General features: G+C 44.9%; 2 protein-coding genes across 3 annotated transcripts in view; one reads left to right on the top strand and one right to left on the bottom strand.

Annotated features, from left to right (window-relative positions):
• The first annotated feature begins 713 nt into the window (after positions 1–713).
• Positions 714–6,392, top strand: calub (calumenin b). 2 transcript variants are annotated; one of them, XM_083655035.1, is made up of 7 exons: positions 714–771; positions 2,589–2,815; positions 3,161–3,354; positions 3,697–3,863; positions 3,970–4,030; positions 4,245–4,444; positions 4,656–6,392. In XM_083655035.1, the coding sequence occupies exons 2-7, from the start codon at positions 2,595–2,597 to the stop codon at positions 4,758–4,760; spliced, it is 948 nt and encodes a 315-aa protein (XP_083511161.1). In that variant the 5' UTR covers positions 714–771; positions 2,589–2,594; the 3' UTR covers positions 4,761–6,392. The 2 variants fall into 2 exon arrangements, with proteins under 2 accessions (XP_083511161.1, XP_083511162.1); XM_083655036.1 differs by lacking the exon at positions 714–771 and adding an exon at positions 844–940 and having other exon boundaries at positions 2,594–2,815.
• Positions 6,393–8,548: 2,156 nt separating this feature from the next.
• Positions 8,549–12,839, bottom strand: part of LOC310792942 (cadherin-related family member 5) — a gene marked incomplete at both ends in the record, with an annotated part of 6,543 nt that continues 2,252 nt past the window's right edge. The window contains 9 exons of the mRNA XM_083654704.1: positions 8,549–9,358; positions 9,895–10,085; positions 10,241–10,319; positions 10,435–10,566; positions 10,729–10,929; positions 11,030–11,136; positions 11,624–11,714; positions 12,041–12,211; positions 12,547–12,657. Coding sequence (XP_083510830.1) covers positions 8,549–9,358; positions 9,895–10,085; positions 10,241–10,319; positions 10,435–10,566; positions 10,729–10,929; positions 11,030–11,136; positions 11,624–11,714; positions 12,041–12,211; positions 12,547–12,657 — 1,893 coding nt within the window. The remainder of the gene's footprint in view (positions 9,359–9,894; positions 10,086–10,240; positions 10,320–10,434; positions 10,567–10,728; positions 10,930–11,029; positions 11,137–11,623; positions 11,715–12,040; positions 12,212–12,546; positions 12,658–12,839) is intronic.

Raw genomic sequence — 12,839 nt, 5'->3', positions numbered from 1 at the left:
TACTATTATCCTATATACATATTTATAACGGTCACTCTACATCACCCTTATTATATATAATGTGATTGTGAATAGCAGTCAACTTGCTTTATGTAGGCTACCTTTGATTGCTGTTCTTGTTTGTTCGTCTTAGCTTCGATGGCTTGTATGCATACTTTTTCTCTTTCCTGTGTAAGTACATTGAGAGCAACGTATACTACCGGAGTCAACTTCCTTGTATTGTCTACAAGCTGATTCACATTCTGACAAGAAACCGTAAAAAAAGAACAATATCAGGAAAACAAGAGCAACCAACATGAGTAAGTAGACAGTTAATATGTTTGGATTTGAAGGCTGCATATCCAGCCTATGAAGGAACCACTGATTTAGGCAGTCCTTTAACTGTAGATGCATTAACTTTTCTACTGTAGTTTCTGGTATTTGTCAGTTTTACATTTTAATTTCAAGTGAAACTATTGTATTTTTTGGGGTCATTTTTATGCAGCGCGTACCTGAGGAGAAACGATACGCATGGCACAGCCTCACCTGTCCCAACACAACAGCTGCCGAGTTTAGTTTTTATGAATGAACTAGGTTTTGTTGACTCTTGAGGACGTGGCGGTTCTCCGCCAATCCAATCACCGAGGCTTCCCTGAAGTGGACCAATGAGGAGGCGACATCGCACTCCCCTCCTCGAGCTCCCATTGGTCGGTTGCTGTTTTGCCAGCGGAAGTGCATGGGTGTGTATCCGGGGGGCGAGTCTAAAATTGAAAGGAAAGACCGAAGGAACCGGTGAGTTGCCTCGAAAATGATGGTATAAACAGAAATATTAGTAACTTTTTTCCTTTCTTACAACTATTAATTAAAGGCACACATTGTGGATAACCACACAGTTTATTATTTAAGTTCAGTGGACGAGTTAAACCGCAGAACAGCAGCTATCAACTAACGGTAACGCCAGGTCAGCTAGCCTAATATTAGCACAAGTGACTTGTGATAAGCTTGTTTTGACTGGTAACGCTAACAACGTCAGCTGATTATTATTAGGAATAGTGAACACATTGTTTTAAAGGAGTCCGAGTCGTGGTAAACAGTCAGCAGAGAGGCCAGCAGTGTTTAAGGTGGGAAAAGATGTCAAAAAGAGAGCACAGACAGACATCGATACATGTAACGTTAATGCTGAAGCAGTGAGGATATACAGTCAGTAGCTAAAGTAACAGTCAATTAAAGAAAAGGATTGTCTGAATAAGGCGACATATCTCGCATTTATTCCATGTAATGATAATAAATTATATTGGATGGATCTTATGAAAGCTGACAGCCTGTCAGGGGATTTCGTAATATCTTCTATATGAGAGGATCTCGAGAAAATTATCAATGGTGGGATTTCCTAAGAGTGTTATGACAAAGCACTGTTTTGGATTTGTTTGGTGGAATGTGTTCAGTCACTGAACCCATTTAACTTTTAATTTTATTGTTTTCTTTACTTTTGGAGAATCCAGGAAACCACCATAAAATACCAAAAGGAAAGCAGATGAGGAATTGAGTCACCTGACAAAAATGACTGATTCCGATTTGCTTTGATGCATAACAAATTTGAGAGAAATCTGACAGTTGTATGATAGAACTGAATATCGCAATTCACCTCTTCACCCAAAAACCCAGAAAGAATATTTTCTCATGCTGTGAGTCATTGCTGTCTGAATAGGCATTTAACCAAACTGACTAGTGTAGAAGTGAGTAGCTAATCCCAGAAGTCAAAAGGTTACATACATAGTCTGTAGATGGACAGCATTCATTAGTGTGCTAATGGTAAGATCCGCTGTTAACTTTAAATTCCATGTTGATCAGATTCAGTAATACATTTTCACCTTGATCCACTATTTAAGTGATAATTAGCCAGCACTGTTTGTATTTGGCAATATTCTTCTTCTTCTGGGCCACTGTTTGTATTTGCCAATGTTCTTCTTCTTCTTCTGGGAAGTTGGACTTCCCATGCATGAAAATAAACCAAACTTTACACAAAGTTCCAGTCCCAAGCCAAACTTTGTCAACGCGAATTTGGGCGTGAAAATTCATAAGTTACAAATCAGGCATATACGTGCTACGGCTTTGCAACTTTCAACGAAATGTGGTCTCAAGTGAGGAGAAACTTTTGTACACAGCAACCTATGGCCAATTATGAAGTCCAAAGACAGCAAAACTGCAAAAATTGTAAAACTAATGAAACCCTACTCCTCCCACATATTGTCTTCAAACAACACCAAACTTCAGCATCTGCTTCATTAGACTGTCCTACACAAAATTTTCAAACAGATTTTCGATTGATCAAAAATTGAGCCCACAGTGCATCAAAATGTTCTACTGTAAATGGTACTGTAAACAGCTACTGCAAATTATTGCTAAATAAAGCTCAATTCTTCACGGAAAAAAATTACAAGATTTTGTTGTCACAGTAGTTGAAGTGTGCAAAATCTCAGAATTGTATCACTTGAACAATTGTGCATTGTGACATCACTGATGATGTCTGATGATGTCATCAGTGCCCGGCCACGACCCATTGCTGCGCAGCAGCTATAATTGTATTTTGTTTTTTGCTCCTTGCCCAGACTAGGATGGAGCTGCGGCCGCTCGTCATGTGCTTTGCACTCTGTGTGGTTTATGCCACCAGCAAACCCACCGAGAAGAAGGATCGTGTTCACCACGACGATGCACTCAGCAACCGGGAGCATGATGACGCAGAGAACTTCGACTACGACCATGAGGCCTTTCTGGGACAGGATGAGGCCAAGACCTTTGACCAACTCACGCCAGAGGAGAGCAAGGAGAGACTCGGGTAATGCGTCCTGGGAAAATGTTTTGCTGACATTTGTAGATTTGTGGTCTGTTAATTGCAGTGATATCTAAATCTGTCAGTAGACATCGCTTTGCAAATTCTATTTTCTATTTTACCGGAGTCATTTTACTAGTAGTATCATACTTTTAAATATCTTTGAATCATTATCTTATTTTACTATCTTTTTACTCTCCAAACTACACCTCTGTTAATTTGCTGTGGTAATGACCCAGTTTCCCCTCAGGGAGCAGTAAAGTTCATCTCAGGCAACACACCAAAAAGCAACAGGGCAATAATAGGAAAAACTCCAACGTGCTGCTAAGCTTTCTCTCTTTGACTCCGCAGCATGTTGGTAGAGCGTATAGATGAGGACAAGGACGGCTTTGTGACCGCCGAGGAGATGAAGAGGTGGATCAAGCACGCTCAGAAGAGATGGATCTACGAAGATGTGGATCGGCAGTGGAAGGGCCACGACCTCAACGGGGACGGACTGGTGTCCTGGGGGGAGTATAAGAACGCCACGTACGGATACATTCTTGGTATGGATGCAGATATATTCACACATTTGATGGGAAATGATGTTATAACACTCAAGTATTACCAGTCCACATTCGAGGAGCCAGAGCCCAATGTGATGTCTTCAAATCTCTTACTTAGTCTGACCAGCAGCCAAAAACATTTTGATAATGATATGAAACAGAGAAAAGCAAGTACATTTTAGCATTTGTGAAGCTCACAAACATCACCTTTTGTTTGTATTTACTTGATAAGTGACTAAAGCAATGAATCGATCATCACAAGTATGTCGATTAAAGTTATTTTCAACTAATCGTTTCAGCACTAACACACACTCACACAAAGTTGTGACCTCTGACCCGCAGATGACCCCGACCCTGAAGACGGCTTCAGCTACAGGCAGATGATGTCACGCGATGAGAGGAGGTTCAAAATGGCCGACCTGGACGCGGACATGAAGGCCAACAAGGAGGAGTTCACAGCCTTCCTTCACCCCGAGGAGTATGACCACATGAAAGACATTGTAGTGCTGGTGAGGGACACACCGACGCACGCAGAGAGGTACTGGAGGATGAGCCCAACCCAATATAATCCTTTCATCCCTCTTCACTTCCCTATGCTTTCTTCCCATTCTGTAGGAAACCATGGAAGACATTGACAAGAATGGAGATGGTTTCATTGACCTGGACGAGTACATAGGTGAGTTCTAGGCTGAACGGCTTATTATCATGTGTTTTGACATCACGGTGTTCTTCTTGGGTTATCGGTGGCGGCGGGACAGGGGTGGAAAGAGGATACAGAGTGGGAGTAGTAAAAGAAACAAACACTTCCTTACGTTTGTGAGTTGATTTATGTATTCATCGTCATCCTCTCTCACTCGACTTGCTCCTTCCTACCCGCCGCCCCCCCGTAGGCGACATGTACAACCAGGAGAGCGACCCCGCAGAGCCCGAGTGGGTGAAGACGGAGAGGGAGCAGTTCACCGAGTTCAGAGACAAAAACAAAGACGGGAAGATGGACAAGGAGGAAACGAGAGACTGGATCCTGCCCAGCGACTACGACCACGCCGACGCCGAGGCCAAGCACCTGGTCTACGAGTCGGATACAGACAAGGTGTGTGTGTCTCGGTTAAACGAGTCCCCCTTTTTGTCTTTTTTTTTTTTTTTTTTTACCCTTTTTTGACATTTTAAATTATTTAAATTGTCAATGGACGTCTTGACGTATACGTGTGTGCCTGCTTTTTTTTCATTTTTGTGCATCAGTCTTTATGCCTGTAATGGCATAAATATAGCTCTTAACATGTCTGTTGTTCTCCCGCTATCAGGACGGCCGTCTCACCAAGGCAGAGATAGTGGACAAGTACGACTTGTTTGTGGGCAGCCAGGCGACCGACTTTGGAGAGGCTCTCGCTCGACACGACGAGTTCTAACATCGCCTCGCCCCAAAAAAGACTGCTCATCGGGTGCCGCTCTGCGCCTCTCACCCGCGGACAGAGTGCTTCAGACCAGATGAGCCGGACTACTCCCAAACACCACGGACAATAATTTATTTGATTTCTTGAATGTGTCCCCATTGTACACGCTGGCATTCTAAAGCGATGTGTATGTGTGCGTGAGCAATGTGTCCGCAAGCTCGCTAGCTCTGCTTCCACCACTAGCTAGCCTCGCCTTGTCCAGCTCAGGCAAAGAGCAAACTGTTAACTGACACTTTGTGCAGATTAACTTTTTTTCTTTTCTTTTGAAAGGATGACTCAAGGTTTCATTACTTTATTGCCATTTCGACGTAGTTGATAGGAATTTGGTTTGGTGAGTTCACACGGTTACTCTGTGAAATAGCCATGTTTTGTTATGATAGCCTTGTTAGAACAATAAGTTTAGACTTGCAGAAAAGAGAAGAGTTTGGGTAATGTTAGTACCTTTTTTTTTTTTTAGCTGCGGCCAGCAGCTCTAGTCACTCTGCTGGTTGGTCCACAAAAATCAGAAATTCGCATATCTGGTCGCAGCTATCGCGAATTTGCGCTTGTTTTCTTTCTCTTTTTGATTTGATTTTTTAAAGCTGCAACCAGCAAGAAAAGAGATACTACTGCATGTGTGTCATTGTGGGACACATCTACAGTAGAGAAAGACTCTTAAGAGCCTGATCACTGCATCACTTTGTTTAGCCGGGTTCTGATCACAAGTTTTAGCACTACCATTTTCTCCTGCATGCTGGCTTCACCAATACACAAAGTACCTGCTTGTTTCTGCAACACACTGGACCATGAAGTCCACAGCCTTTAGAGTTCATGATTTACTCCTCTGCTCTGTCTAAACATGTTACATGTCTAAACACGTTACATGTCTAAACACGTTACATGTCTAAACACGTTACATGTCTAAACATGTTACATGTCTAAACATGCGGTCACACCCTTTACTCCTCTGTCTAAACATGTTACATGTCTAAACATGTTACATGTCTAAACACGTGGTCACACCCTTTACTCCTCTGTCTAAACATGTTACATGTCTAAACACGTGGTCACACCCTTTACTCCTCTGTCTAAACATGTTACATGTCTAAACATGTTACATGTCTAAACATGCGGTCACACCCTTTACTCCTCTGTCTAAACATGTTACATGTCTAAACATGTTACATGTCTAAACACGTGGTCACACCCTTTACTCCTCTGTCTAAACATGTTACATGTCTAAACATGCGGTCACACCCTTTACTCCTCTGTCTAAACATGTTACATGTCTAAACATGTTACATGTCTAAACACGCGGTCACACCCTTTACTCCTCTGTCTAAACATGTTACATGTCTAAACATGTTACATGTCTAAACATGTTACATGTCTAAACACGTGGTCACACCCTTTACTCCTCTGTCTAAACATGTTACATGTCTAAACATGTTACATGTCTAAACACACAGTCATACCCAAAGAGCAGAAGCTAGTTGCTGATTCACTTGGACTTTGGTGTTCTTGTCCCTGTTGACCACAGTGTGTCGGGGACTGCCCCCTAGTCCGATACCTCACGAGTCCGATACCTCACAAGTCCGACACCTCATGGTTTTGGGTTAGGGTCTGGGGGAGGTTAGGTTTAGGCGTGGGGGTGGGAGAGGTTAGGTTTTGGGTTAGGGTCTGGGGGAGGTTAGGTTTAGGCGTGGGGGTGGGAGAGGTTAGGTTTTGGGTTAGGGTCTGGGGGAAGTTAGCCTCTTTTTTCGGACTCGTGAGGTGTCGGACTCGTGAGGTATCGGACTCGTGCCATGGCACCAGTGTGTCATGGTGGATAGGATGTTTGGAACGAGGGGTAAATATTAAACTCCCATGCCATTGAAGACTATTTGGACTAGTGCAATACGGTATCGCCTGTGGGACCACACTGTTTGCCATACTGGTCCCCAAAGCACCCATTTATTGAGTATATGGTTCCTACTTAAGAGTGGGTTGTTCTAATTGAAGGAATCAAGGTGTATTTAGCTCTGCCCGAGGGACTGAAGGATGCTTTGTCCTAGATTGCTGCCTGCTTTTTTCTCTCCTAATCACCTCATTTCAAAATAGTGTGCTGTTTCTGCGTGTGTGTGTGTGTGCGTGTGTGTGTGTGTGTGCGTGCGTGCATGCGTGAGCGTGTGTTATTTCGCAAACATCTGTGTACTCCTGTTTTCTATCTGACTTTCCCTTTTTTATGTTATGTTTTGAATTTATCCTGTCACACACTTCCCCTCTCCCCCATTAATATTTTTGGAGCTGCCTAAAAATGTTTATATTCTGCTTGTATTATTATCTTTACCACCATTTATAACCACTGTTGATAATTTCTATGGTATGTTATGTATATGATACTGGGTTTTTTTTTACATGCTCACTGCAGCAACAAGCCTTTCACTAGTGACTTTACTGTAAATCAGTTGTTGGTCTGCAAACTGAGCGCCCTAACAATCAGGTCCAGTTTTTGTGATTGAGAATATCTCAATAAAAAATAAAGAGTCTTGGGCTTTTGTGACTTGGTTGCTGTGTTAATCAGGTCTTCCATACAAACTACATTTTATTTGCTAGTACAAATTATATTATTTTATATTATATTCATCAAAATCTATAGCCAAGCTATGTTATTTATCCTACTCTATTTGTGTGGAAATCAAAGCATTTGCGTCTCATGCCTCAGCCTCTTTTCCCGAGTGCCTTTCTGATCCATCTGAAGTGTGGTCATATTACATCATTTTTAAATGTCCCATTCAACCATTATTAGGAACCATATGCAATTCTCTCAACCACAGAGATAATGCAAATAAAGAGAAAGAAAAGTATGAATGAATCGAGATGCAGTTAGTCTCTGTGGAACATTTTGGGGATGTAACATCACCCATCGATATCTTCATCCCAAGCCCCATGTGACCCGTGTCCCGTCAGGCTGTGCTGTGTTCTTTTCACAGCAGTCTTTTGGGCCGACGCTGGTCGTCTGTCCAACTTGCCGTAAGCCATCTTTGCATCTCCTCCAAGTGGTCTGTGAGATTACTTAGTGCTTAATAAATACTGCTATTGCATCTCTTCTTGAAAAGGAGAAAGCTTGGTGATCTGAAATCTCTCCAAGTTTGACATCATCCTCACCACCTTCTCCAGAAACGATGTGTTTACACTCAGTGCAGTGTTGCCAGATTGAGCCAGCCCCGAGAGGAGAGGTGAGCAGTCAGAAAAACTACACAGAAAGTGCTGCATTTTCCATATACGCCACACAGTGACAGACATTTATGGACTTCATGAATGAATGAATGGAATGCTTTTCTAAACGTGCCCTTCACTCTTGGCCATATGCCAAACTCAATTAAACAATGGCGGTTTAACGTTCCCTTGTCGGCACACGGTTCCCCTTTGCAGTTGCGTTTGGGTTTGGCCATGGTTAGGTGTAGCGGTGCCTGACGGAGATCTGCACTCTACTGAGTACACTTCTAGTTTTGATTGTGTGGTGTGTGTGTGGGGGGGGGGGGGGGTTAAGTGTTCATATGTTTGTATATACAGTATGTATGAATGAATGAATGTGTGCATGTGTGTTTAGAGATGTGGTCACTGTGTCGTATGTGGTGGTTTATTGTGTCCTCTTCCGTGCCTCAGCAGTACCTACAGTGCAACATCACTCTTGCACAATCAGTCCTCTGCTTTTCTGCTCTGTCAGACGGATCCATTTCCCTTCACTTCCTCCTTTCTCTGTCGTCCGTCCGCCGAGTCGCTCACTTAGTAAATGAGATAAAAGTGGGATTCAAACGAGCAAGCGCTCTCAACAGCTCTTCCTCGTCGGCTTCTAATTCATCATCACTCTCATTGTCCTTGTCTGCATCTTCTGCATCCCCGGGGCCATCCTGGGTGCTTCCTGAAGTCGTCGAGGGCCTTCGCTGCTGAGATGGACTAACGGTGTCCACTGCCCCCTCTGGAGGTGGAGGTGTGCTGGTCTGCTTTGGGTAGGGTGAGGACGCTAAAGGCGAAGCTGCCTCTGCTTGGGGATGTGAGTGGTATGTGGGTGTATCCGCACCAGGATTGTGACAGGGTGAGTCAGTCTCTGCTGAAGCAGTATGGCTACGACTACTCTGAGCAATAGGAGAAGATGGAGGAGAAGAGGAGTCGACAATGTTGGTGGGTCTAGTTTGTAATCCGGGAGAGATGACAGATGGAGTGTTAATGACTTCAGGTGGCACAAGGCTGGTGCAAGGTGGTGCCCGGCCTTGATTGGTTTCAGTAGACTCTAGAGCTGTATCAGGCCTCAGGGTTGGAGATGCAAGGTTCTCGTTGGGCGGTGCTGCATCTTGGGCCACATGTGCGGGGCTCGCATCCAAAATGGTTGGATGACAGGTGGGCGAACTAAAGGAGCATTTGGTTGGTGTAGAAACGTTATTGGGCGGAGTCGGGCGTTGGCAGGGCGGCAGGTCCTGGTGGATGTAGAGGCCGGGTTTGTCCTGGTGGCTGAAGGAGGGGTTGCAGGTTCCGAGTTCCTCACTGCTGAAGGGTGTATGATCCGTCTGCGGCATGGGGCTGCGGTGACTCACCTTGGGGAGGGATAACAGGCAGCAGGTTCAGGTTTGGAAAAAGTGCAACATCCTGCAGAATTTAAGACCGTGGTTCTCAACCTTCTTGAAGGATCCCTAATGTAACACTGGAAAAGAATAGAGCCTGGCAACACTTGCAGTAGCAATTTCATCATGTGAGATTTAAACCATTTATTTGGTTTTAGTAAAATCATTACACTTTAGACTCATGGAGCCTTCATCAGATTATCAGATCCGATTGATAAAATAGCAAGTTAAAATACCATAGATTCGCTTTTCACACTGCACAATTGCAACAGTGATCATAATTAGTAGACACACACAGGATTTATTGGAGTGGGACAGAAGAACCAGAACAAGAATGGGAGGAGGAGGAGGACATGGATGAAGAGGAGCTATAGATTGACAACTCACCAGTTGGAAGCACCGCAAGCGCTGTTGGAGTACATGGAGATAGTTTTCAGTAACACAAGCTTGAACAAGTCCTGGTGAATATCAATTTAGACAAGATGAACAAGAGTGATTGGTGATCTCACCACGTTGGGGGGATTGCCCTGGGCCACAAAGCCTCTCTCCAGCGGGTCTTTGTACCCCTTGAGCCTCTTCATCAGCCATGACATCACACACAGGATGCATCCCAGTATGGTCATGAACACGACACTCAGAAGCAACGCTTTGCCCACTGTGCAGCCGCTCAGACGCTCATCTCCCAGTGGAGTGTGAGGAACTGCATTGTGCACATGCGCACGCACGCACGCACGCACACACACACACACACACACACACACACACACACACACACACACACACACACAGTTTTGTTTTTTAGTTTGCACACAAACATTACATTTTGTGTGCAAGTGCCTGAGTGTTTGTCCTTACTTGCTTGTCCTTCAGGTAACACCTCCACCACTATAGTAGCATAGGCAGCATCACCTGACTCCTGGTCTATAGCTGTAACCTGCAGGGTATCATCATCATCATCATCATCATCATCTTATTTATCCTTGGCGTGTTTACTCAGGTGTGTGTTGTGATAGTGTTGGGCTTGGACAAATGCTTCCTCTGAGGCTCACCTCTAGAACGTGCTTCTCTTTTGGCTTGAGTTGATTGGCCCTGGCGATCAGAAGCCCCTCCTGTGTTACTTGGTAGGAGTCCGTGTGATTGGACGTCGGACTGAAGGCAAAGCAGATCTTGGGATTGAATCCCTGCCAATTGGTGGAGTTTGAAAAAAAGGTGGGTGGTGAGAAAATGAATATCAATTAAATTCTTGCAGCATTTTCGTGCTGTGTGTGTGTGTGTGCGTGTGTGTGTGTGTGTGTGTGTGTGTGTGTGTCTGTGTGTGTGTGTGTGTGTGTAGCAGAGCATACATGCAGGAAGTCGTGGTCCTCTACACGTAACATCAGAACTTTGCTGCCGTAGGTGTTGACCAGCGCTGCGGGGCTCTTTCCTCTGGTTACAAAGCCATGGTATTCATCCGTGTCGAACTCTGGAAGAAACTGGTTGACCGCCAGAACGCGGACCAGCGCCGTGGTAACAGTGTACTTCCTCGGGTCGTCATCCTGGTACGCCTGGGTGAGCGATACAGAGACAAAGAAAGAGAGAGAAAAGATGAAAAAGAGGAAAGATGGTGATATCACTCAAGCTCGACACTAATGTCGAGTGTCTCACCATGATGTCCAGATGCAACACAGGGGTAGTGAGTCTGTCCTTCACCGCCTGAGTCAATCTGATCTCCCCCGTCTCTTTGTCCATCAGGAAAAGGCCTTCATCGTCCCCTGGCATTGACAGAAAGACCGTAACAGATAAACATGCCAGCGTTTTGGGGTGTCTCCGTAGTGTAGAGGTGAAACTACCAGCCTACCACCATGGAAACCCAGGTTCATTTCGCGACAGCGGTACTTCCGGCTTGGTCAGACGTTCCTACAGAGACAATTGGCCGTGTCTGCGGGTGGGGGGAAGCCGGTGGGGTATGAGTCCTAGTCACTGCACTAGCACCTCCTCTGGTCGGTCGGGGTGCCTGTTCAGGGGGGTGGGAAACTTGGGTCTCACGCGCTATGTCCTGCCAGTGAAACCCCTCGCTGTCAGGTGAAAAGAAGAGGCTGGTGACTGCACATGTATCGGAGGAAGCATGTGCTGTCTACAACTCTCCCCAGATCGACAGAGGGGGTGGAGCAACGACCCGGAGACTCCAATTGGGGAGAAAATGGGAGAAAAACAAAATAAAACAAAAACAAATGACAGCGCATCATGTGGTAGGCTTACCCGAGATGATGGCGTAGCTGAGTGGGGAGCTGAGTCCTCTGTCTCCATCCACAGCGTGAATGGGACCAGGAGAGAAGTCCAGAACAATGTCCTGCAGCAGGACACACATTTTAGACCTCTCTGAATCACTGACTCACATCACAGCTCCACAACAATACATCCCAAAACAATAAACCTCTATGTTTTGGATAGAAAAGGGCTCCAGGTGACCTCAAAAGGTCTTCAGATCATTGCATCAAAAATGCATATTATGCTAAACACAACCAGGTTGATACAGTAGATAGCCTGTATGTATATGTATGTAAGTGTGCATGTGCAGATTAGCAGCGTTCAAATCAAAACACATCTATTGTAGCAGCCGACATTTTAACACTGTGAATATTGCGTGTAGCCGAGGGAGTGCTGGTGTCACCTGACCTCGTCCCCCTCGGTGACGTTGACTGTATACACAGGGTTGATGCAGATGCGGTGGGACTCGTCCTGGAAGAGCAGTGTGCCGGGCAGGAACTGAGGGTACTGGTCATCGCCGTCCTGGACTCTGATGGTGATGGTGGTGCTGGTGTTGAAGTGCTCTGCAGTGCTCATCTCCTGGGACAACCCGGATTCAAGATTTCTTTAGAGGTATTACACCTTATTGCTAGGCTATATATCAAGATTATATGGTGGGGAAATGGCATGGATGCATAAATCAAAGTATGGGTTATCTTCTGTAATAATCAATCACCAGGAAATTTAATCTGACTATAGCAACATAAATATTCTAAATTCCCGCTGGGTTCCAAACTATTCAATTTGCAGGATGCTGTGGGAGGATGATATAGACAGAAATGGATGGATGACATTGGTAGAGGCGTATGTATGGTTTTACTTGGAGACTTCCTGTAGCTGTACAAACAGTGGAATACAGAATGTACACATCTTACCCAGGCATGGATGGTGATGGTAAGCAGGGTTTTGGTCTCATAGTCCAGAGGCTTGGACAGCATAATCTCTCCACTGTTAGGGAGATAAATCTTGAAATACTCTGCATCGACCTGCAGAACACACACACACACACACACACACACGCATGCACGCACGCACGCACGCACGCGCACACACACACACACACACACACACACACACACACACACGTACACACGCGCGCGTGCACACACGTACACTTATTTACAATGATGCACTGGTCGTAGAAGGTCGTAGAATCTATATATTTATT

This window comes from Poromitra crassiceps (assembly GCF_964638095.1).
Source record: "Poromitra crassiceps genome assembly, chromosome: 18".
Taxonomy (NCBI): domain Eukaryota; kingdom Metazoa; phylum Chordata; class Actinopteri; order Beryciformes; family Melamphaidae; genus Poromitra; species Poromitra crassiceps.
The sequence above is the reverse complement of the archived record's forward strand: the minus strand, read 5'-3'. Positions and strand labels throughout refer to the sequence as shown.

Excerpts from the sequence above, each read along its gene's own strand:
- calub (XM_083655035.1), top strand. The coding sequence starts at position 2,595 with ATGGAGCTGCGGCCGCTCGTCATGTGCTTTGCACTCTGTGTGGTTTAT. Across the intron at positions 2,816-3,160 it reads GAGAGCAAGGAGAGACTCGG|CATGTTGGTAGAGCGTATAG; the intron begins GTAATGCGTCCT and ends TTGACTCCGCAG. Across the intron at positions 4,031-4,244 it reads TGACCTGGACGAGTACATAG|GCGACATGTACAACCAGGAG; the intron begins GTGAGTTCTAGG and ends GCCCCCCCGTAG.